Below are 25,467 nucleotides of genomic sequence, written 5' to 3' on the forward strand. Positions count from 1 at the left end.
TCTATCCAGAAGATAAGACTGGGAGGGACAGCTCATAATATGATCAGTCACACAGCAGGTCAGGGATGGAACTGGGATCAGAACTAACTGGTTCCTTGCAGCTGGGCCCAGGCTTGCTCCAGTAGATCACAGTACATCAGGATTGATGACTCTCTGGTCCTTCTGCACCAAGGTCTGTTGTGCACCTGTTGTGATCACTAGTGCTCACACAGTAGTGAAGATGTCAGATGTAGCAGAACTTTATGCATCATGTTAATGTATTTTGTGCTGATTTAAGCAGCTATGTTAGGTGCGAGGCTGGGACAGAGTAGCTCTGAAACTGTGGTGATAATAGCCATAAACTCTATAAACAGAACTGTGCATGGGGAAAAATTATTTTCACTTCTGTTTGAAATGTCAAAACTGGGTTCATGCAAATCTAAATAAAAATTAAAAACTTCAGAAAACTGAGTAGCACCCGGGATGCTTAAAATATATGGGGAGGGGAAACAGATAGAGAGCTTGCTATATTTTTTCATTATGTTTTATGAAAATGGATAAAAGCATTTTTAGTGTAGTGGTTAATGGACTATAGTTGAGTCATGAGTCAACATCCATGACTTATTTTGTCTGCTTCTAACTCTCTGCATAGTTTTAGTAAGATGCTTCACACTTTTGTCACCCTCACAGGGCAAGATGCCAGCCTGTGACAGGAGAAAATATAGTATTTTTTTAAAGACAGTTAAAAAAAATCCAAACCTGATACATGGAGGAGACATGCAAGCATTTAGCAACTGTAAACAGCAGAGTATATCGAGAAAACATAGTAGTTAACTGTGGGCCAGCTACAGTTCTGCTCTGTCAGTCTGCTATCATGGTACAGTTCTCATATCAGGAAAGCTTTGGTTGCTTCTGCTTTAAAGCAATAGGCTACACATGTTCAAATGTCATATGCAGTCAAATCTGAGTAAACAGCTGAGTTTGTAGCACTGTAAAAATCTATCCTTAGCCAACTGTAAATTGTTAATGCAATTTCCCTTCTTTTAGCCTGCAATACCCTCATGTATAATGCAGTACTTCATGTTAGGATGTGCACTAGACTATTTTTGTTTAAACCAGATGCATACCCAGATGCCTCAAACCTCTGTTTCAAGGAGTTTTTTGCTTGTTTTTCTTCATTCTTACTGAAAGAAGTAAACACTAAGATGGAGAAAGAATGTGGGCACACAGGCAAGAACCCTTTGCTTCTGTTCAGTGAACGTCACCTGGATCTCTAAGCTACAGAGGGACATCTCATGTTCTGACAACCTCTTATTGTGACACTAATTATTAAAGATCTTGTGACAGTCTTGGAGAGAAGGAAAGGAGGGAGGGTTGTGAATAATTTTATGAACTGGGTATAAATTGTCGTGGAAATCTGACTGGGAAATTCTAGGTTTTTAATGGCCACGTGTTGTGAAGCTGCTGCTGCTGCTTTCAAGAGGAGGACCACTTCATAGATGGGCAAAATGGTACTGTATATCAAAGTCTGTAAAGCAGTTTTGGGGCTTCTGTCATGACAGCTTCCCCTATAGCCCCCTCCCCTGCCACCAAAAAAACTCCACCACTCACTCAACCCAGGACAGCAGCCTATTAATACTGTAGTGAAGAATGGGCTGGAACCAGCCTCAGTTATTGAGGTTCCATGTCACTTGAAAGTAAAGGATCTGTTTTCCAGTTGCTTTAACTTTTTCATCTTGGGCTGCAATTTTTCATATCAGCTGTTTGTGGTTAAACTCTATTTTCTGCTGAAGCATAGTGGCTGCAGAATCCAGGCAACGGAAAAGGCCTCCCACCCTACCCCCTTTTAAATTATGAATACTGGCTGTCTTAAACTTTACTAAAGACTTGACAGCAAGGGAACTTTCTTTTAAAGGTAAGCCTTTACAACAGTATGGAAATCTGCCTGATTTTTATTGTATTATCTGCATTTGGAAAATAAGTACCTTTCACATAGACTTGAGAAAATTGTTTGAGCTTCACAGCTATCTTCCCCTGAGAGTCTGTCCACACAGGCAGTTGTCCATTTGGACATCATGACTTCCAGTGTAATTCCTGAATCTGGTTTTAGACAACTTATTTTATACTGTTAGAGATCTCTTGTGTGCCCAGGAAGTGCAGAGCCAGAGCTTGATTGATTTGAATACAGAAGAGAGAAAGCTGGATGTGAATGCTGAAGAGGGAGAGTAGATTTCAGACAAGGGAAGTGTAGGAGGGATTTGCTTGATTTTGGGGGTGGCAGAGGAAGAAGGAGGAGAGAAAGTGAAAGGGGAACAAAATTGGATCAGAGAATAGTATTTGTTGGACAGAGATTGGAATATGGAGGTAGAGTCAGGGAGTAGGCTGTGAGTACTGGAAGTAAGAAAAAGAAAGAATAGAACAGGGGGCGAAAAGAGATACCATGAGATGAAATTTGGGTGAAAAAGATTACTATTGCATAGTGCCTATACAGGGAAGCATAAAGAATGGAAACTAGGTGAGAAGAATGGATCTTGGCAAAGGGAGAAAGAATTTGGGCAGAAAATAATCTGGTGTTCCTCAGGGGGACCAAAAAGATTACCCTATTCACAAGCCATGCTCTTCTTTGCAGCCTGAAAGACAATCTTAGGGCTCCCCTATCTCCCCCTGCTCTGCAGATATTAAATATGGGAGCAAACTAATAGTAATGTATTGCACCCTGTTCATGATGAGTCTGTATTACTTAAAACCCAAGTTGGAACACTTCCAGTGCTGCTCCTGACCCAGGTGTATGGTGGTATGATACCACATGACAGAATTTGTTCTCCAATATCTGCTGTTTGTTAGTTTGTTGCCTAGGAAAGTATACTTTAAAGATTTGTGTTTAAAAAAAAATTATTACAGTTGCAATTCAGAAAATAGGAAATGCAAGAGTTAAGGTTGCCTGTGAAACCTTAATTTGTCTCCTTTCTGCATATGTATTATGTTGCAGTCTTTAATTATGTGATCACATGCTGTTTTTCAGTGGTATGCGATCATATAATTAAAGAGTTTATTATAATACCTACTGTATTGTAATAATATAAGGGAGCCAAATTAAGATTTCATTGGAAATCCTAATCCTAGTATTTTCTGACTTCTGAGTAAATGTCTTTGTCACTTTAATACTCTTTTTAATGAGGCAGGTAGAGAGGCATGATAAAGTTATATAGTCAAAGGCTAAAACTTTGAGTGTTAATCAAAAAGATCATCTTCTAAACTTCTCGGCAGTCATACTTAAGAAGTCTCTGTGCATCCTTCTCTTTTAGGGCATTAACTGGGATTCAGAAGTGTTCAGGGTGCCTGAATATTATGTGCTGTAGTTTAGGGTCTAAATATGTGCTTAGGGCTGAAAATTTAGGCATCCAAGTTGGAAGACTTTATCACTTACTATAAGGAATATTTCTAAAGTAAGAGAGTGTGCTTTATATAAAAATGAGGGCCTTGTGGTTAAGACACAGAACTATTAATCATAAAATTGGCAAAGTGAGAAACCAAGTCTGCAGACTTCCTGTGTTAGCAGTGAGTAAGTCACTTATACTGTCCTCATGACAAACCTTTTCTGCTGTTACACGGGGCCTTAGGCTACAGTTTAAAGTTAGGTTAACTAACATATTCTACCACGTGTTAAGTTTAAGTCTAGCTCTGCCAGATAGCATATTAAAAATACACAGTGCCTTGTCTACACTAGAGTTTTATAATGTGGCAGTTTGAACAAGTTAGGTAACACATTCAGAAGCACGTTTAACTCCTTGTCTGGACATGCCCTTCATTACTCCATACCCTTGTTTCTTGATGTTCAGAATGTAGATAACACTGAAAAAATTATAGAACTGAATCAGTTCTTGTAAAACTTACTAAAATCCTGGAAGAAGCATCATCGGTTTAAACAAATTGCATTACTGTCTAAGGATTTTTTGCTTCTTTTTTTTTCTATTTAATAGTTTCTTGGTTATTTTTTCTGTTTTTTTTTTTTTTTTTTTTGTCATGTTCCCATCAAGACAGGTGCCTGCATGTGAATTAGAAGGGAACTTTAATATAATAAACAAAACATTTAGCGGTTCTATAAAACGAGAACACAGAAACTGAGAGTCATTTGTGAGTTAATAATAAACATTTGGGACTGTGAATTAACCACAAAGGTGTTTCAGGTGATGGTTTATGAACACTAGAGATTTAGATTTTTTTGTTTCTTTTTTTCAGTAAAGACTTTATTTAATCCAGCTCCAGCCCTTGCTGACCTAGATCCGCAATTTTATACCCATTCGGATATCTTCTGCTGCAATGAAACTGAGGTAATGGTCAAATGTCATGTTAAAGAAGGACTCTTAAGCTGTAAAATTTCAGAGGGATTCTGCTCTCAGAAATGCAGCAAAGGGAGCAGGAAAACTGACGCATGGTCCTCTTACACTGGTCTTTTGTAGCTGACAAGTTTGATCCCTGACCTAGCAAGTAAAGAGGAGTATTCTAGAACACCTTTAGACTGCACTTAAAATTAAATTAATTGCAGCAGGAAAGTTGTGTCCAGCCTTCCTTACAAGTAGATGAGTAAAACAAATCCATAAAAGGACACTTTTAAAATGTTATCACTATGTGGTGAATATTAAAATAGATCCTTGTCCTTGTTCTGAGGTTCCTTGATATGATTAGCAGGAATGCACTAGCATTAGTGTTCTGGCAGTTTTAAACTCGCTTGCCAGGAGGTGATGCACGCATGCTGCATTTGATGGTAAATAGTAGCTTCATATGCCTCCTCCTTTCAGATCTGTTTGCAGTGAATCTGTTTCTCTGGCCCTTCAACTGTATGTTTTCCCCTTTTTTTCTTTTTTTAACTCTTTTCCCTTTCTTTTCTAATTCAAGTGTATTATTTCTCCCGAAGGAAATTATTTTTGTCACAAGGGACAAATTAAGCTTATCTCATAAGGCCTTCATTTAAATTTCCTATTTGCTAGCATTGTGCATGCTGTGTTCCTTCCCCTCACCTTCCCTTTGTATAAACAGGAATGTAGGAGAAGCAACGTAGTAGATAGAAGCCATGCCTTGATCATAGTTAAAGTTATCTCCAACAAACATAATTTCTGCAATGAACATGATACCTTTGTGTGGAAAGGAGGGGGGGAGAGGTAAGAGAAGCACATGGCCCTGCTTACTTAAAGGATTTTTTGTCTGATGACAATCTCTATCTGAGTAAATTCTTCACGACTTAATTACCTTCTTTTGAAATTTCTGTTAAAATCCATCACAAACCATATCAGAATTTCTCTGTTCACAAGTCTTCTAGCATTTAAGGGTTGGTCTAAGTAACTCAAATGAACATCTGAATTTTATTCTGGGATGGTTCAGTATGTGTCTACAAAGTTTAGATACTCCAGAGCATTCAGGAATTAGCAAAATAACAAGGTGGGAGATGGCATGGTTCCTCAGGTCTCTGGAAGGCAAAGTTTCCAGTGTCACTGGCAGTGATATCATTTGTGGTTCAGACACTGTCTGTCAGCTATCAGAACTCAGTTATAGGTAATGAAGAGAATACTAAGGCAAAGTATTTATTCTTGTTCAGGGGACTTGCAGGACACCCATATGGTGTCTTCTTCATGCTTTCAGAAAGCACTTATGCCTGGATGTCTTAGTTTGGGCTGAAATAGAGTTAATATTCCTTTTCAGGGACTAGTTGAGTGCTGTGTTTTGGATTTAGCTTTGGGTTTGGTATGGGAAAAATGCTGATAGCACACTGATGTTTTCAGCTGCTACCGAGACTTCAAGGACTCTCCGAGTCCCCATGTCCTGCCCGTGCGCAAGGGCACAGGGAGCAGGGAGGGAGCACGGACAGAGCACCTGACCCGAACTGGCCAGTGAAATATTCCATATCATGGAAAGTCATGCTCACTATATAGAGGAGGGGTGGTCGGGAAGGAGCTCTCTGGCTTCTGGGATTGCGATTGTGGGACCTTGGTATCTCGGGGTCGCTGCCCGGGAACGGGCTGGGGATTGGTCAGCGGGTGGTGAGCAATTACGCTGTACATTGCCTGTTTTTATATTTCTTTTTGTTTTCCCCCCATCATCGTTATTGTTCTCGTTTTATTGCCATTATTAAACTGTTCCTATCTCAGCCTGGGAGTCTCCCTTCACCCCTCTAATCCCCACCCCCATTCCCAGGTGGGGAGGGGGAAGGGAGGGGGATTAGCTGCAGCGGTTGGTTGCCGATCAGGCCCAAACCACAACACTGGACTATGCCCCTGGATTGGCTAAATGGTGCAACGGCACATATTTTGGGCTGAGAACACCCATATTCTCCCACCAATTTAGTAAAAGTCATTTGTTGTTTGCTTTTTTCATAATGTCACTAGTTACTTTTTTTTTCTTCCTGCAGAAACTTATCCCCCATATGTTAGAAACAAAACTTTGTTTTTCATTACTTGTCTATTCCTGACTTTTCTCTCATTGCTCTTTGAAACACACATGTTAAAGTTTTCTCTTTGTTATAATTTATTGCTAGAGGACAGTCTTGAAAGAGACATTCTTTGAGAAGTTTAGCTTGCTGGAGCCAGGGTGTATTATTATTACCACCACATGGAGAAAAGAAAATTACTTCTATTTGGAGAACAAGAAATACAGGTGTATAATTATAGTAGATCCCTGCTCACTCATCTACCTTTCCTGCAGAACGGGGGGTACAGTTTGCATTCTTTTCTGCTATTTTCTTTTAAAAAGTAATTACCATCTGAAGATAGCTGGGATCACTGTATGCACAGTCAGGCACAGAAATACGCTCTCTACTGTTGAGGAGGCTTATCTCTTCTGAATTTATGGAAACAGTAGACCTATGGAAGTTCCTGCCAGCCATATCATGGGAGCACAGATCCAAGTGTGGGACTCCTACAGAATATTCTGAGAACAAGAAAAGCACATAAATACTTTTGCTTTTAACAGTAACCTTTTCATACTATGCGATTAAATCAATTACGTTAGCACAACTGTAATAATCGATTATTGTTGATTTCATTCTCCTTGGGTGTCTGATTTGTTATTGAATTCATTTTCAGGGATGAACTATTGCCATTGTTCCTTTTTGCTGAGAAAAGAGGAAAATTGAGGCATTTTTTTTTCTTATCTCACAAGTTTGAAAGTTGTTTTTTTAGTAATTGTTATATATGCATATGCCATCTGTTTTCTGTTTTCTTTCATGACTTTCTTTAATTTCATATTCTGGTAATGTATGCACTTGAGGAGTTTGATATAGGGATAAATGTTTACATACCCAAATAAAGGTTACCAATCATATCTCTGTATAGCACTTAAAAGCAATATGTTAATTCTATAAATCTTAAAGATAATTCTGATTTTTTAAATCTTCATCCATTCAACCATCTACATCTGCATTTCCTTCATCTTCTTAAATCAGGAAGTACCTAAGACTTTGATGATCCAGAATATATACTGGGAAAAGATCTTTTTATGCTTTTTTTTTTTTTTTAATTTCTCTCAGTGTCTACTAGCAGTCACAGTCAGAAAAGAGCAATTGAATAAGATGGACCTTTGCTCTGAGCCACTATGGCGGTTCTTATTTTATGGATTTTTTAAATTATTATTCTCTATGGCCAAGTTTATTGAACGTACTGCTTACAACTGCCTTCCTGAGATGTTCTGTTCCAGATCCATTGCCCCTCCTACTTGGTATTTCTAAGTCTCAATAACTTCCTTCTAACCAAAATACTAGTTATGTTCCAGCCTTACCCCTTTTGGGATCTTTTATCTTTTATTTTTGACTTTTAGGTGCTACCAGAAAAAAAAATAGTGTATTTCTACTCTATCTTTACTAAGTCTTTTAAATAGTTAATAAATCATCTTGGGTTTAAAGATTAACTCTTTAGAGCTATCCAATTCAACTGCTTCTAAAACATTATTTTTAACACAGACGTATTTGCTATGACAACATTAAATTTACACTGATTTTTTTTTTTTTTATTACTTGGTTTGGCTTTATTGGTCATTTCAATTTGCAAGAATTTGTCACACAGTTTTACCAAAATGTCCTTATCTTTCTTGTTCACCGAGAAATACCTTTAAATGATAAAATCCTGTGGTTTGTGGATATTATGTCAATGGCATGTTTGTAACAGAAGATGATGTTAGCTGTAGAACAGAACACTAGCCATTTAGCTTAAGACATCCCCTACACTATGTGGGGTGTTTGTTTTGTTACAGATGAGAAAAGGGGGTAGTCCTTGTGATTAGCTGAATTATTACTGTCAGAAGTTTCTGGGTTTTTACTGCCATGAAGGTCAGGAGTTTTGATCTGCAATGCCTTTGTCACAGAATAAAAGTTTAAAAATGTCAACTGTAGTTTCAGACAGCCATGGGATGTCAGGTCCCAAACATGTGAGTATCAAATACAACATCACACTTTATACCCCATGCTTCATTAAATGCTTTAGGATTTAGAGAAATCAGATGCAGTATCTGGTATAACAGCACAGCTTGTTCTTATGGATTTATGTGCTAGAGAGAAGCAAACAAAATTATGCTATCAGTGAATTATCTACCATTAGTTTGTCTAGAAGGCTCTTCACAAGCTGTTCTTTTCACTCTTGCTTGTTGCAATAATAATTTTTTTTTATGTCTGACATTACTTTCTTTTTATGTGGTTCATGAACAAAAAAACTCAGAACAAATCTTGCAAGGTTATCAGTTCTTTCTTTGCTTAGCCTGTAGTTCAGTTTTATCTTTTCCCAGAAAGATCAAACTTGTTGAGACTAGTTTGTTAATTCCCAGATGTAGCACAGCCTAATCCCTGAGGTTTGTGCAGGAATGTGCTAGTTCTCCAGTCCCTTAATTCTTCTAATGAAAAATAAATGTATCCAATGTCATCGTAGTGAAAACCAATGGTTGTTCTTTTCAGTCATCTATAAATGTTGAAAAGGATGAAAAAAGTTGAAAAGACCCTATACACGATGAGCTTTTTGGAATACTTACTGTTTTTTTCCCATGTATTTGTGCGATTCTTTGCTGCAGTATGGCTCTAGGCACAACCACAATGTCAATACAGTTCATGGGTTGTTTTTCTTATTTAGTGAGTGCATGCAATTACACAGCCCTGCAGGTTAGGAACCGAAATATATTGCACATCAGCGATTTCAATTTGGCCTTAAATGTTTTGAAGAGCAGCTGCTTCTCTATTCAAAGTATACTGAGGAGCCCTTCAGGAGGAGGAAGACTCCTAAATGGTTACAGCAAATGATTTAGTTTGTCAAGCTATTTTGCAAAACTGGGAACTGCTTTCTCCCTAATGTAAAATGGGTATCAGACTTCTGATCTAAATAAGAAAGGCCTAGCAAAGATTTAATTAAATGCTAACAGAATACTTTGTGGCTTCAATGGTAGAAAGCAGTGCAACTAAATAAAAGTTAATTGCTAATTTTGCTAAATAAAGCTGCAAGATGTATAAAAATAATATGGAAAAACAGATACTATCCTATTGTTTCTTTTTAAGTGTTATTGTCTATTACTAGAGGTTAGATCATTTTTGGAAGAAATATTAATAATGGCAATTCTTGTTAGTATGTCCAAAATCAAGAGACAATATTGATTTTACAAGATTTAGAGAATATCAAGTTTATAAAACTATATCTGGAGTCTCTGATTAGAACATTTAAAATACTGTTAATAATATAGGAATATTAATACTAGAGATCGTCTTTCTTAAGAAAAAATAATTGATATCTTTAGTAGTCAAAACAAAAATAGGTCCTTCAGAATTAAAATATTTCAGAACATCTCTTGAATTTGCTTTTTCTGTTTTAAGTAATGGAAAGCTACTATTGCTTCATTACATAGAAGTTGCCAAAAATTCACAGTATATTTTAATTCCAACTTTGTTCTAAACCCCATTTTATCAGTTGCTGGAAACGATGAAACTTCCCATATTTAGTCTAAAATGAAAGATGTTACTTTTGGGAGGGGAGGGAATAGCTTCCAGCCAATTCATTTTAATCAGGTTTTAATTATTCTAGCACGATAAGTATTTCTGCCTGTATATATGTAAAAATTTTATAATTTGAAACAACTGGAACTAGCTTGGCTTGTGGCCTGATCTTGCAATTGCTCGTACACCAAATCTGTCTCACTACTTCTTTGGGACTGTTCACGTGTTAGAATTAATGAGATTGAGTTCTTGTTCTGTCATTCTCAGAGAAATCTCCTAAGGTATGAAGCCAAGTTTGTAGCCAACTGGCTTACTGTGTTTAAATATTTAAAATTTAAAATATTTTAAATTATCATATTTAGTTTTAGATGGGTTAGCCTTAAAACTGGCACGGTTTCCCTATTATTATTTATTATTTCAGTTCCAGCAGTACCTGGCAACATTTGAAAAGTTGTTATTGTGCTAGGTACACAAAAAGCAGTCCAAATGATGGACTGCTCCCCAAAGAATTAACATGGCTTATTATTTCACCAGTCATATTATTTCACAGGATCACAGAAGTTTGGAACAGACCTCTGGAGGTCTCTAGTCCAACACCCTTGTTTGTAACCAATCTTTTATTTTATCCAGTAGCATGTCCAGTTTAGGTCAGATTGGTCAGGATTTTGTCCAGTCAAGTTTTGACTTTCTGAGGATGGAGACTGCATGACCTCTGAGCACCTGTTCCACTGCTTCATCACCCTCATGTGATGAGGTGAAAAGACTTGTCCTAATACTGGAATTTCCCATGTTCCAGAGTGTGCCTGTTGTCTCTAGCTCTATCCCTGTACACCTTCAAGAAAAGTCTGTCTCCATCTTCTCTACACCCACCCATTAAAGTGCTGTAGACAGCAATTACATCTCCCCTTAGCCTTGTGTTCTTCAGGCTAAAGAAAGCCCACTTCTCCCAGCCTCTTCTTGTACGTCCTGGTCTCTGACCCCCTGATTGCCTTGACGGCCCCCCACTGCAGTATGCTCTAGTATGTCAGTGTCTCACTTGGGCCAGAGATCCCAAAACTGGACACCATGCTGCAGATTTGGTCTCGCAAATGCCAAGGGGAGGATCCAGAATGTCTCCCTGGAAGCGGCAGTGTAAGCCATCAGCTGCCCCAAATGCACCACAGCTAGGAACACTTGGCAAAGGTTCATATCGTAGTTTCATTCTCACTTTTAGCCAGTGTAAACTAGTGCCGCTGGTGAAAAAAGTTAATTGTTTTGGGTTGGCTTTTGAGGGTGGTGTGGGATTGGGGGTGGTGTTAATTTTAACGCAGATCTGCCTGGCAATCCACTTTGTTTCCCGACCACGCAAATGGCTGTGCTGTCAAAAGAGAATAGGCCATGTGGACAGGAGTGGAGGGGAAAAAGCAGCACCATTTTTTTCCTATAGTGGTGCTGGTTTGTGTCAATTTACTGTGACTAGACTCCACGGTCTAAAGAGACATGGAGAGCTAACTAAGATTAGTGAGGATTATGGCCAAGAACCTTCATATCAGTTAAATTAAAAGCTTCAGTTAAATTTCTCTTCTACTTTTGTAAACAAAATTAAGAAAATTCTGTGTAGATTATTTATATAATATCCATCATAAATTTATTCTGACAGCAGTTTTGTGGAATGTCCTCTTGCTTTAATAGGTCCATTTAATAGAGGAGTTTTATAAAACTAGCTGCAGAAAAATAAAATTCTTAATTTGCTGCTGTTTTGTACAGTACTATGGCAAATGTCCATATTGGGCTTTTAGTATTGTTATTTAATTTTTTCTTTACATAACCATTAGTTATTTCCTTCAATTGTACCACAGTTTGTTTTTTAAATAAGATTCTACTGAAGGGAGGAACTTAAAAACTCACCACAGTATTTAACATCAGTTGACATTTACCGCAATCTCTAATTATTGGCACAGAATCTGTCTGGCTTCTGCTGCTTTTATGGTTCTTCCAGCTTGTTCCACTGTTTTTTAGTTTTACCATCCTGCTGTAGATGAGTTAGATGATAGTGGTTTCAAGCAGTTGAAGATCTACTTTTATACAGATCCTGTCTGTTCAAAATAATTTTGTTTATTGGTATAAGCAGTGTAAAGATGAAAAGAAAGACTTCTGCAAAACCTTTCACATATGAGTCCCAGAACAATTCTTTCACTACCCAAGAAAAAAAATCCTGTTGAATTGGGACACAGCAAGCACAGAGGGGGGTACAACCCTAATGCTAACTATACAGCATGTATGTTTCACTAGGAAGAATATTATATTTAAATAGTTCATTTACCTTGCTCATGAGCTTACAGAAGTGTAGATACCTGGTAAATAAGCACAAATTAGATTTACAGTTTCTCTACAAAAACCAAATCCGTTTTTGTGCTGGAGACTTTGCAGCATAGGTAGAATGTTTGGAATTATTGTCCCTCATAAAGTACATTGGAAATTCAGGTTGCCAGTTTCATTTGAGGATTTGTGTTAATCTATTTTTATTTCTGTAACATGATGTGCTAGGTGTTCTGAATACGGCAATTCATAGTTCCTACTCCAGAGATCTTAAAATTCATGAAGAGACACAGACTCTTTAGATGCTTGAATATTAGAATAGAGTATATTCTATTGATTGTAGAATATACTATATATTATAAATAGTATATATTCTATACTATTATCTATCCCTAGTTACTCCAAAGCCAGTATTGGTGTACTGACTCTTTCCAAAGCTTGCAAGAAGATACATTCAAAAGGTTTTGTGAGATACTTTTTGAAATGTTCTTATTTGAAAGTACTTCTATAACCTTTGGCAAACTGACATAGGTTTAGTTTGCATGAATAGTTTGTACTGCAAGAGAAGTTTGAGCAGCATGGTGACCCGTCAAAGAGAAAATTGGATAGGTTTAGTTGCCACCTCCTAATTTAAAGCTTACTATATTCTTGTCTGGGATCAGTATGGTTAAAAAAAGTAGTTTTAAATTGTACGTACATGTTAACCACACCTTGCCCCTGCAGTGCACAAAATTACCCACCACGGCCTGCCGCACCACGTTCTGCCTTCTAACGATCAGATCAACAATGCTTGAAATCGTGTGTGCATTTCCTTATGTTGGGACTGCAGAACTCCGTCCTGTAAGTTTGAAAATGAAAGCCAGTAGGTACTCAGCTAATGATCCTATAAACTCCAGGGAGTGTGCTGGCAGAATGTGGCCCCGCAGAGCCTAAGGGTGGCTTCTCTCTCCTGGGTCAGGCTGAAACACAGGAAATGACAGTGGCGAGCACCGGGCGCTGACTCACGGCTGGGGGCGGTTTACTTTGGGATGGCTGTAGTAGTTCCTGTCCCCAGCTGTCTGGCCTCCCTCTCTTTACTACGAAGCCTGTGCTTCGTGAAGCAGTTCTTTAATCACTCTAGTTTACAGTCCGTTATATCAAGAAGTATGTGCACTGAATTCGTTTCCGTAATGCAGAGGAAGGTAGTTTGGAATATTTCAGCAGCTGTTTCCCAAGAAGCCAAGCTGCCCATGCAAGCAGAGGTCAGGAAGTGTAGCTGGTTAATAGGTTCCACAGTAAGTTTTCCACTGAAAATAAGCCCCAAGAGTCTGGAAGCTATGCCCAGTTATCTGAAGCTCTGCGGTTATCTGAGCATACTTCAGATTGCAATTTTCAGGATCCAGCAGCAACCTTGTAATGCAAGATAAAGCAGGACTTCCATCTTCTCAGGCAAGCAGGACAAGATTTAGTAAAGACAGCAAAATATAATATGTCTGTTTACTTACGATTGAAGTGCTGCCTGCTGGACTGTTTCAGATAAAACACACTGCATTTTCTCTTCCCTTTCTTCCTGTTTCATTCTTGTTCTCCTCCCTGCCAAAAGAAAAAGAAAAAGTACATGACATTTGACAATGCTGTGCCATCAAGAAAATGTATGAAGTGGCGCAAAGTATGCTTGATTCTGGAGTCTTCGTTGCAGATTTTTGGGAAATTTTTCTCTTAGTTGGGTGGAACTAGAAGAGATTAACTTTAAGAGCCAACTGGGAGAAGTTGACTTGAGGTCACCATCTGTTAAAAGCAGAGTTTATCTGTGTTTGTACAGAGCCAACACAGAAGAGTCTCAGTCTTGACAGAGGCCTATGGACATAGCCTTAACACAAATATATAATAATCTTGTAATGGGCCTTCGCCCAAAGAAGGCTTCAGATAACTTTTCGGTATTCTTATCTAAAAATATATATTAAATGGACTTGTCAAAGTTGAGCAGTTGTGTTTTTTCCTTCAAGAGATTTTCTGTTGTCATTTCCCTCTAGCTGAACATTGAAAATTTAAAAAATAATTTTAAAAGTTTCTCACTTAGTGATAAATATCCCCCAACGACAGTGACTGAGTTGCCATGTAACATGTTTCACATTAGACCACAAAATGCTTTTGCCAAGGCTGTGTCATTGTGTCCACTTCACAGATGAAGAAACTGAGGCACGTGGGAGAAATATGATTTTACTAAGGGTTGCATGCCAGGCAAGTCGTAGAAGCTGGAACAGAAGCCATGCCTCCTGCGTCTGTGCCTAGGCTGCTCTCCATTAGTCCACTGTGCCTGAAGTACACGCGGATTTCAAATGAGGAGCAAGACATATTTGAATATCAGCGTAGGAAGTGGTTTCATGATCATCCTATAATACACATTTTAAAAAGATATTAAATGCTGTTTTCAAATGCTACTGTTGTCCAAAAATGAATGCTGTCAGATTATGATTTTCATTTGCGTGGGTTATTTTCCAGGCAGAAATTTTAACGGGCATCCCAGTTGGCAACCTTGAAGATGCTGAAAAGGTGGGACACATGCTGTTAGAAAGAGGGTGTAAGCTCGTAATAGTTACTCTTGGAGCAGAAGGCTGCATGATGATATCAGTAGAAGAACCCATTCCAAAGCACGTTCCTGCTGGGAAGGTCAGGGCTGTGGACACTACGGTACGTTTTTGTGGTTTAACTGTCTTACTTTGGAAAAGACTGCTTAAGCACTAAGGGAAAGCAATGAGTAATCAGCCAAATCTTTGGGCACTAGCACAAAGGCTAATTTATGATGTGAAATTGATATCTTGCTTCCAGCCTCTCATATATTAAATGTCAGTTCACTTGTGTTTTATAGTCTGTATTGTAGATGTGCTAGAATTATTATACATACTGATCGTATCGTCATGTTTCTCTTTTACTGAAGTCAGTACCTGTCTCTGACTGTAATGTGTGATGCCAGTGGCTTGAGCTCCAGTCCTGTTTTTTCACCTTTGCTCAGTCATATAATTCATCTTGCCTAGAACTCAAATGCTGTGGGAGAAGGGAGGTACTACTGCCCTCACATTCTGAAACTGAATGTTTGCCTCTTCTGACACAGGCATGAATTGCTTACCGGGTCTAGCATAAGGTGCATCAAAGACATCATTTTTACAGGATATAGTGGAAAAAAACCTGAAAGTTCTTGCTGCTTCGTTATGACTATTTATGATGAGAGGTAAGAGATACTTAGTCAGGGGCACTTTAGTCTTTGACATGAGGGTATTTTTTTACTTTCTGTTCAGAATTAAATACAGAAAACATACTCTAACAGACCACTTAATACAATACCCCCAGCAAAAAATAAAAATAGGACAGGCAATAGTTAAGATAACATTGCTATGAAAACCTTACCACATTGCACATATGGGGCTATTTTGTGTTCCTAGTATTATCTGACATAAATCCAAAATAATTCCAGTGGAGTTACTGAGAGCAGAGCAGGTCACGTTGTATGTACTAACTATACATTTAAATGCCTGTTATAATAACGTCATATTACATATGTTCTGTTACAATAGTTCATTAAAATCCTGGAGATTTTACCATCTGGTGCATTCCATATCTGAATTGCATTAATAATAACTAGTTCTTGTAGCATGTTTTTTTATCCATGGACCTCATACTGCTTCACAAAGAAGGAAAGCAACTGCAACTGTTTAAGAGATGAGGAAACAGAGGCATAGGGGACTGGAATTACCTAGATCAGTAGCATGCAGTGGCAGAGTCAGGAGTAAAGTCACTTCATCTGAAACAGATCACTTGTAGATCTGGACTGTGATGTGCTGATACCGTGGAAGGCTTTGTTTCACTGTTAAATTTCATTATTTTCAATCGGAACTCTGAAACAGAGATACTTTGGCTTTATTTTCCTGTATTGCCCCTTTGTCATTTAGAAGTTTGACCTGGAGTTAGTGCTGATTTTGGAATGTCCTAAAGTTGGTTAAAGGAGGCATCACTGTACTATACTGCATATAAGGTAATTGGTGGGGGACTACAGACACCAAACTGCCTCTGCCTGCTTTTAGCCCAGAATTAGAAGTGCCAAGGGAGTGAAAGGCAGAGCTCCCAAAGCTGCTCAGAAGTAGGATTTATTGGCTTGGGGGCAACACCTTGTGAACCTGGTGGTACAGCTTCTTGCTTTGTGTTGGTAAATCCTCTATTGCTATCAAAACTTATTGTTAAAGTTTTTGTCTACATCACACAAAAGTGACGAAGAAGAAACATGTGTGATCTGCTTCTTCAAAAGAAGCAGAAAATTGCTGCCAGATCAGCTATTGTTTAATATCTTAAGATATTTGCTGCTCTTGGAATAAAACAGCAATACTGAAACCACACACTGTGGCTGAAAAGTGCTTTTTATCTTGCCTAGCAGTTCAGAGTTTCATGACTGAACTAATTTAATGCTCCTCTTTTTTTTTCTTGTGGGTTTTTGTCTTTTTTCTTTTTTTAAATGCAATTTCTTTGAGTTTACTGAATCCTTGTCCTGCCTCCTTGTGGCCAACAGGTTATTGGCTTTCACATAGCAGAGGATTTTCACAGTTAATTTTGTTAATCTACTTAAATACCAGTGGGTTGTTTTCAGTAAAACAGCTGTGCTCGTTTTACTCTTGCAGACTGAATGAAAAAAGATGTGTTGGCCTTCCATTATAAAAGTCTTACAGTGTTTAGACTGATTAGCACTTTGCCTGAAAGCAAGTGGTTTTAAAGCAACCCTTCGAAACACTAAGCAAAATAATGTCATCCTCAACTAACCTGGATAGCTGTATTACTAAAATAATCACTAAATGTTCTAGTAGGACATGTTATTCCCTTCAGACGCGTGTCTGCAGTGGATTCTTCCCTAGGGGAATAAGCTCAAGCTGTAAGGTGGTTTAGCAGGTAGCCACCTATCCCCAGAGTATTCAAAGCTGTTCATGTGCATGCTTTTAGCATGCCAGTTAATACTAAACAAAAGTTGCTACCTTAAACTGCCCTGACATCAGCATCTTGAGGAACCAGGCAGCACTTTTTAAAGATGCCATAATCCAGTCACATTGGGTTATGTGCCTGTATCCATACTGACATTGTCTGGATCTGCAGAAAGTAAAGTTACTAGCAGATAAAGAGTTAAATGATGTGTATAACCCATCATAGGATTTGCAAAATGTTACAAAGTCCTTGTGAAAACAGTGGGTCTTAAAACAGAGTTTGCAGTTTAGAAGGTATACATACAAGATACAAAATAAGCTTCAAAGGCCTCTTTCGCTGTAGAAATTTTCCCACAGCTGCTACCATTGCCCAGAGTCCTCTCTGCAGCAGTACCACTTCCATACAGCCTCCTGGTCATTTCTGTTGTCCACAGCAATTTTGAAAATTTTTGACAAAAAAAAAAAATCGGGTAGGTGCAGCCACAAAGATTAAGAGTTTGAGTTTCTTGTCCCAGGTAGTGTGCTCCCCATTCTCCATGTTCATACATTCATCAGAGAGACTAAGGGTTGATAGACCGTAGAGCCTGGCTCTTCCTTCTGGCCCTTGAGATGGTTAATCTAAGAGTTTATTGGCAGAACACTGGGAAAAGCTGGCTCCATCTCCTGCTCTGTGGTGGAACATGAATCTTCAAGATTGAAAATCTGGCATTTTTTACCCACACTAAATCAATACTATAAAGGGAAAAAAAAAGGCTTGTTGATTTTTTTTTTTAGCACTAATTATCTTAATGTGGGCTTTACTAATGTATGCTATGCTTCCCATGACTGTTAGCAGAGCTCTCCATACACAGTCCAAAACATGTAGAGCACGAATAGTCATTTAGAAGGAAGTTTTGCAAGACATGGTATTGTAAAGCTGAAACATCTGTTTCTCCTGTTATAGCTAAATAGTGCAACAAGCTTTTGTTAAGAAATTAAACTTTCCCTTCATTTTACCAGTTTCTGCTAGCTATTTTCTATATGCAAATTTTTAATAAAAATAAATGAATTATTGCAAAAACATCTCCAAATTTTTTGTATGGAAGAAAGAAATATCTGATTAAGACCACCAGCCATATCAATTTGTATTTGAAGCAGATGACGTATGTATGAGACATTTGACACGTAAAAAAGTACTAATATGTAGATAATATAAGGAAGGTATACATGATAATCTATTTTCATTACTTTAAACAGTTGCTTTTAAATCTACTTGACTACATGAAGTTAAATATATTCACTTACTTTATTTTTGCAGGAAGCTTTTTCCACTTTAGGTGAAACTAATACATGACGCTGCATTAAAATAGCTGTGAAGTATAATTACATATTTCCATGTATATGACACTTCTTCAGCTGGTAGCAGAAGGTTTCATAAACCATTCACAAATTTGATAAGCATTCCATAGAAAACAATCATATCATATACACACATTTTGCAGTTGCGTGTGTGTGTGTGTGTGTGTGATGCAGTTTGCCTGCTGCTGAAGCAGCAGCACAGCTGAGGTGGAACACAGCAGCTGCTTGTGAACACAGCTGTGAGACATGACCAAACACCGTCAGGTCACAGTTGTACTTGAGGTGAAGTGGATGATCTGTGTGATGAACCACATGCTCAGTCTGGATCGTGGCGTCTGCTGCTGCAGTAGCCCTGAACACGCCGTCCCGGCAGAGACAGACCCAGACTGGTGACAGAAAAGGCCACAACACCGTCCATACCAGAGCATGAAGCTCTGCTCTGTTTGCCCCTTCACCCTCGCTCTCCCCTTCTGCTTCTGACAATCATGCAAAGCGTAATTTACAGCACTATTTACATCTATTTACATTTACTAATTATATTCCATTGAAACTGCCAAGGAAAATTTGTCAGAAGAATGTAATTACTCAAAGCTGGAATTTGGCCAGCAGTGAGATTAGTTCCCTTCCATTTTGCAAAAAAGCACTATGGGATCTTGCAGAGCTGAGTGCTTCAAGTGGCAGCTGGGGACCAAGTCAAGCTGCTGAGGTACTGCCGGAGGCCTGCCTCGGGCTCGGTATGTGCAGGTGGGCTTTGCGGAGGCAGTCGGGCTGCCTGGAACTCCAGGTTACACGGGGTCGGGCCTTCAGAGGGTTGTCCATGCCGGGCCTCCTCCGGTGGTCGGTGGCTACAGCAGGCTGGGACCTGTCTGCTGGCACTGGGGCTGCGCCCTGGGGCTCAGGGGTGCTCCTTGCAGTTGAAGCTGGGGGGTGTCCTGTCTAGGATCCATGGCTTGATTCGGAGTGTTGGCACAGGCAGAATCTCTCCTGTGTGGGGGCATTCGTAGAAAAGGGGATGCTGCCTGACTGAGCAAGCCAGAGCTGCCCCGCTGCCACTGCTCCATTTCCAGTTTGCAGAACAGAGGTCACTTCGGGGAGGGAAGTACTCTAGGGTTTGTTTTTGTAACCTCTGGTTTGCTCCAGACCCCAGTGTGGATCAAGATACTGAATAACATACTTGCATCAGTTAGAGGGAACTTCTAATTTCCATCTCATCTGGTCTTTTAAATACATAGTACCGTTGCTCTGCTTAATATCATCAGCTTCTACCTGATGTCATTTACACATACACATGCCAATGTGGTGTGCACAGAAGTCCTGCGTTAGCATACTCATGATCAGGAGATCAGGCATTTGTATATCTGGCTTAGGCATGGATGTATTTTCTGTAAAGGCATGGAGATGCTTGGGCACAAAATATTTAAATGAAAATTTGGAATCACTTTTCACAATGGTGCCCCTAGTAATCACAGGAAGTCTGTGGCCTCCATTTTAAATCTCATGGAAAACCCAGAATGTTTAACTTCACAGTATTTCTAAGTACAATCATTAAATTTCCCGTATAATTTCTCATATCAACAGCATTTTCCATGTCTGGCTGTGCTTTTCGGATACAGAGTTCACAACCTGCTGAGGGAAGCTAAAGAGATCACAGGTTGAAGTGCCGTGCTTATAAACAGGAAACTACTTTATGAGAAATGATAAAATTCAAAATTTAATCTACTCAGTTATGGCTGAAATTTGACACGAGCGTATGATTTATTCTATATAGTCCTTCTCTATGTGACATTCTCAGAGACAGATGATACATACTATTTGTCATAATCATAAATGTTGCCATTATTTTTTCATGTCAGTTCTGCAAAATGAAGGCTCATTGCTACAATATGAATTTGTCATCAGATGTTTTGTGTTTAAATCCCTCTGATTTAAGTTTCCCTCTGATTTCTTATTACAATATATTAGATCTGAATCTTTTACAATGGGAGAGAATTAAACAGGCTGTCTTTAAGCAGTAGAGTGCTCACTGAGCAGCTTTGTATTGAACTCTGAAGATGTTACACAATCTTTATTTTAATAAAGCCTCGTATAAGTGTATAGCTATATAATTTTAGATATGTCACAGTATTCAGGCCTGTGTAGTAATTGTGGTCTAAAGAAGGCAGTGTGGTTTAGCCATTTGAACAAAGGACTGAGTAAGAGTTCCAGGGCTCTGCAAAAGACTTGCTGTAAATCCTTGGGAGAGTTACTTGTCTTCTTTGTATCCCAATTTATCTATCCATAAATTCGAGCTGCTATTAATGTATTGGATATAAACCATGAGAAGTCTGTTAGAGATCAGAACAGAACCTGGGAGGCCTTTTTCCCAGGCTTGTCATGTAACCTCAGGCCAGTTGTGCTTCTTTGGGGGCTTTGCGAGCTCATTGAAGTTCTTCTGCTTGAAGTTGAGAGGTCTTGTCTGTAAAAATATGGTTTACACTAAAATTCTCTGACTTAGCTCTATCTTCTGGTTTGGAGGAGGCCTGAGCCAGAGGAGTGAAGTGGACACTGAAATAAAGCCTTAGAATATAAATAAATCCAAAACAGTCCTCCTAATAACAGCAATTCTTTGTCTCCTGACTTTGTGGCCTAACGTCTGAGGCTCAAGGGGATATAAATACAACACTCTGTGCAATGACTAATTACTCAAAATTCTGTGCATCAGCAGAAGTGGGACTTGTGGTTGACTCTAATATTATCAAATGCCTTTGCTATTTAATAATCTTGTAGCCGTACATTATTTAGCATGCCGTTTGCACAAAGAACAGTGATTTTATTTCAGCTATCTCTCAACAAAGTAAAAATGCAGCTGGTAGTAAATGAAGCATTTGGCAGACAATGTGTCTGATGTACAGTTCTCTAACTTGCTAAGAAGAGAAAAATGTTGTTGAGTGTTTAACCTTTTCCTACCCAAGGATGTAGCAAGGAGTGAAGTGACCACAAAGGGCAAGGTCTTCTTTTTTTCCTTTTCCTTCTTTTTCCCTTTTTCTTTTTTTTTTTTTTTTTTTTTCTCTGTCTTCTTCTCTTTCTTTCTCTTTTTCTTTCTCTTTTTCTTCCTCTTTTTCTCTTTTTCTCTCTTTTTTTCTCTTTTTTTTTCTTTTTTTTTTTTTTTCTCTTTTTTTCCCTTTTTCTCTTATTTTTTTTTTCTTTCTCATCTTCTCTTTCTTTTGCAGGGAAAGATAAAAAGTTACTGTCGGGCAAACAGCTTATCTATCAGTAGGGTTTATTCACACACCAACACAGAGTAATTATGCCCAGAGCTCCCATTAAGATCCCGCAAACCGACAGCATAATAGCTTCCTTTCTTTAACATGCAACCAAAATAGGTTAATAAATAAGTTCAGTTCCAGTCATAGCCCACTTTCTGACTTAGCCTTCTGCATTCCCTCTTTTACAAATATGGAATCCATTGAATTTTGGAACAGAAAAACCATGAGGAATAAGTTAATCTGCCAGACACTCCAATCAGCAATCTGCACTGTAAATCTATTTAAAGTTCCATCTATTATGTTCTGAAGTTCAGCTCAACTGTGAAAGGGCACATGACTGAAATCACTACATTTGAGTTGACTCACAGTTAAGTGTAGATGGGAATTGCTTGGCTCATCACTAGTTTCTGCTTCTCAAGACACTTCAGTTTTTGAAGGCTTGATCAGTGGCCTAAGGGTATCCAGGTATCCAGTGAGGAGAGTAATTGGAAGACTAGCGTCCCTCTGATTTGGCAGTCAACTGAGAAGAGGTGGAAAAAACTAGATGCACCCTCTTTTCTCTTTGAGAACAGAAAGCTATATTATCCCCATTTTACAGATAGGAAAAATGGAACAAAAATGTTAGCAGTGAGGTGCTCAGAAGCAGTAGCTAAAACTGTCCTGCTCCAAGTTACACAGGGAGTTGGTGTGATGTAGCCAAAAATGAAGCACAGGCATATATTGTCCCATGCTTGTCTCTTAACTTCTAGACAACATTGTCATGGAAGGAAACACTGTTTATCTGCCTAGTAACTGTCTATTTTAATCTGTAAGAACAAACAATGTAAACAAAATGAGCAAACAGAAGCAGGCTTGTACAGAACAATTTGCAGCCTTGTTTTGCAGTGGAAGATTCCACAGACCACCCAGGCTTTGCTCTAGTCCTTTTCTCAACCACGGAGCATCTAATTAAATCCCTCTCCATTCCTGACTCTAAGTGGAAGAGAGCCTACAGTCCTGTACAGTTTCTTTCCAGATGGAAATGCATAATTTAACAAAGATACAGCTGACAGGGAGAAGTGGGCCCAAAGCACTATTAGCATTTGCCACAAATTGCATTAAATTACAAGGGGACACTTAATGAAGATGTAGAATAAAAAGAAGTTTAAAGCTGATATTTAGTTTTCTAAGCCCCTTCTAAGATTGCAGAGTGCCAGACAACAAAAAAACTCATAGTAAAACTGAATTTTTGTCTCAGTTACTTTAGTGATACCAAGAATTGTTTGGTTTTGCTACACACCATCAGTATCAGGTCATGACATTTTGTCCTATTGTGTCCTACGGCTTTGTTCTGTATACATGTATACATATATGTAAAGCTGCTAAGCACCTTACATTATTTACTACTTCTTTACTCACAACATGAGGTAAAATAATATTTTTACCGCTTTTTTGTAGATGGGGAACAAAAACACACTGAGACTGGCTTGTCAGTGGCAAGTGAGCCTGCTTTCCTTCATAAAACTGTAACTGTGCTTCTCTTCGAAGAGAATTAGGACTGGACTAAAAATTTTGTTAGGTTATCAGCTGTCTCATTTTTAGAACTGGACATCACTGTCGATGTCCACATAAATGAGAAAGTACATAGAAGTACAGAGTTGCTTTGCATTGGAAGCTTCTTGAAGAGGCCATAAGGGTTTTGTGGAAATGTGCTATGAGGACAAGTGCTTTGGCTTCACTACTGTCATACTGAGAAATATTCCAGTTTGGAAGTTAACTCACTTGATTGTTCTGGACAGAAAAGAAGTAGGACACTGGCAGCATTTATGCACCAACTCAAATGTTTTCTTTAGGGGCCAGAACACGTGAAGGATACAGCATCCAACATCTGGGCCTGAGATTACATTCTGATGAGGTCTAGGGCGGCTGGGCTCAGAAATATCTTGAAGCTATCTTTGTGCTATCTCACTTCTGCAATGCTTTAGTAAATGAAACAATGGTATAATTTATACGGGTTGAGAACAGAGTAGGAAATGAGCCTTTTATTGCTTCTCTTGGGCTAACTGTGGCTTGCAACACAAGTCAAAATCATTGCAGCAGGACACGCCTCATCCCTTTTCTTTATTTGCTCGCCTCCCCTTGTCTTTTTGATGAAGCCAGCACAGGGTCTCTTCCGAGAGGATGTTCAGTCCTGGTACGTAGCTCACCCTGTGTTTGGAGCAGATATTGGGCCTCCAGTGCATGCACATAAGGCAGTGTCAGTTGTAACAGTGCATAGCACTCTGAGGTATCTGAGTTGCACAAAGGGTGGAGAGGAAGGAAGACCAACTGTGTGCAGCCATCCTTTCTAATTAAATTCCTGCAGTTAAAAATAGCTAGTGGAAGCTGGCGCTTCTGGCACATCCAGAGCATCACCTTCCCAAGTATCTTTTTCTGGCCTGAGCTGTAGGAAGTTGAAAATGTGATCTGCTGTGTAATAGTGCAGCATATTCTTGGCCAAACTCCTCATAATTTTTTACCTCTTGCATTTATGGTTAGCTTACAAATGTCATATGCCTCCTTTTCTTTAAAGCTAGTCTCTGCAGAACCAGGTATAATCCTGGCTATTGTGGAACGTAACCTACTCTTCTCAGTTTGTTCACATCAGTCCTGGCTATGGTGAGAGAGAAGGCAAACCTGGCTCCACAGCCCCTTGTCTACTTAGTTACCCAGAAGTGACAATTGCAGTAATGTTGATATTGAACTAAGACCTGATTTACCCCAACAGAGTTTTCATTACCAAGTAATTTTGGTCACTACAGAAACCAGAAAGGTTTGCATTGGATCGGTGATATTGCATAATTAGGTTTTCAAAAGAACAAGAACAGAGAAATGAGAATAGTGGGGAAATCAAGCTTCTTGCTTTTGCAAATTCTAACCACAGAAAATGCCAGAAGTTTTATTTCTTATAAAAAATAAAGGAGTTAATCTTTAGTAGCCTGTCCCATGGACAGAATATATTTTACAACTCCAACTAGACAAATGAAAGGAAACTAAAATCATAAGTTTTGGTGACTGATGGCAGTAACATACAAGAATGTCTTTAATAGCCAGTTTGCAGTTGCACATAGTGATTTTGTCACTTTTCACAGGGTTTTGTTTTGTGTCTGTGTGTGTAGAGATAGACATACATATATAAAACCAGCTATTCTAGAACAGCTCAGCTGTAGAAAAGCAGATTGCTGAATTTTGGCAGCAGTGTTTGTCAACTGCCCAAATGGCTATAAGGAGTATTGGTTTTATTCATTTCAAAGCACAAATAGACGTAGAAGTACAGAGAGAAGGTAAGGAAAGTCTCTGGAAACTTGTGCCTCATTGCTGGTGTCTGTGATTTTGTTACTGAAATCATTAAGCAGCTGGTATGTTCGTTGGAAAGATCCATTTTACAGGGAATACCACAGAGAATGCCTTTCTGTCAGAAGCAGAAAGTGCCTTGGTGCTCACCTACCGTGGAAGGCCATAAGCGAGGTGTGGGAACCCTGTTTTCTTCATACCTGCAACACGAGTTAAGGACAACAGAGTAGGTGGGTGGCAGAGAGCAATGCCCTAGAGCAGAGCAGCAGTTCTGGCTTGTAAGTCACATCTAGCTGAACTTAGAGAGAGGAGATACAACTCGAGTACTCATTGAAAAGATTAGACAAACTCAGTAGGAAAAAAAATGCAGGGAGCTGGCAAGAGGACAATGCTAGAGTGA

General features: G+C 38.8%; 1 protein-coding gene across 3 annotated transcripts in view; it reads left to right on the forward strand.

Annotated features, from left to right (window-relative positions):
• RBKS (ribokinase) overlaps positions 1–25,467 on the forward strand; it is a 70,439-nt gene that overhangs the window by 34,934 nt on the left and 10,038 nt on the right. For 2 of the 3 annotated variants that reach the window (XM_042789269.1, XM_042789268.1), the window contains 2 exons: positions 4,219–4,310; positions 14,714–14,902. In XM_042789269.1, coding sequence (XP_042645203.1) covers positions 4,219–4,310; positions 14,714–14,902 — 281 coding nt within the window. Of the gene's footprint in view, positions 1–4,218; positions 4,311–14,713; positions 14,903–15,323; positions 15,441–25,467 lie in introns of all 3 variants that reach the window. The other variant, XR_006164997.1, reaches the window with a different exon arrangement.

The sequence above is a fragment of the Tyto alba genome, unplaced genomic scaffold, assembly GCF_018691265.1.
Source record: "Tyto alba isolate M040663 unplaced genomic scaffold, T.alba_DEE_v4.0 Super-Scaffold_16, whole genome shotgun sequence".
NCBI lineage: Eukaryota > Metazoa > Chordata > Aves > Strigiformes > Tytonidae > Tyto > Tyto alba.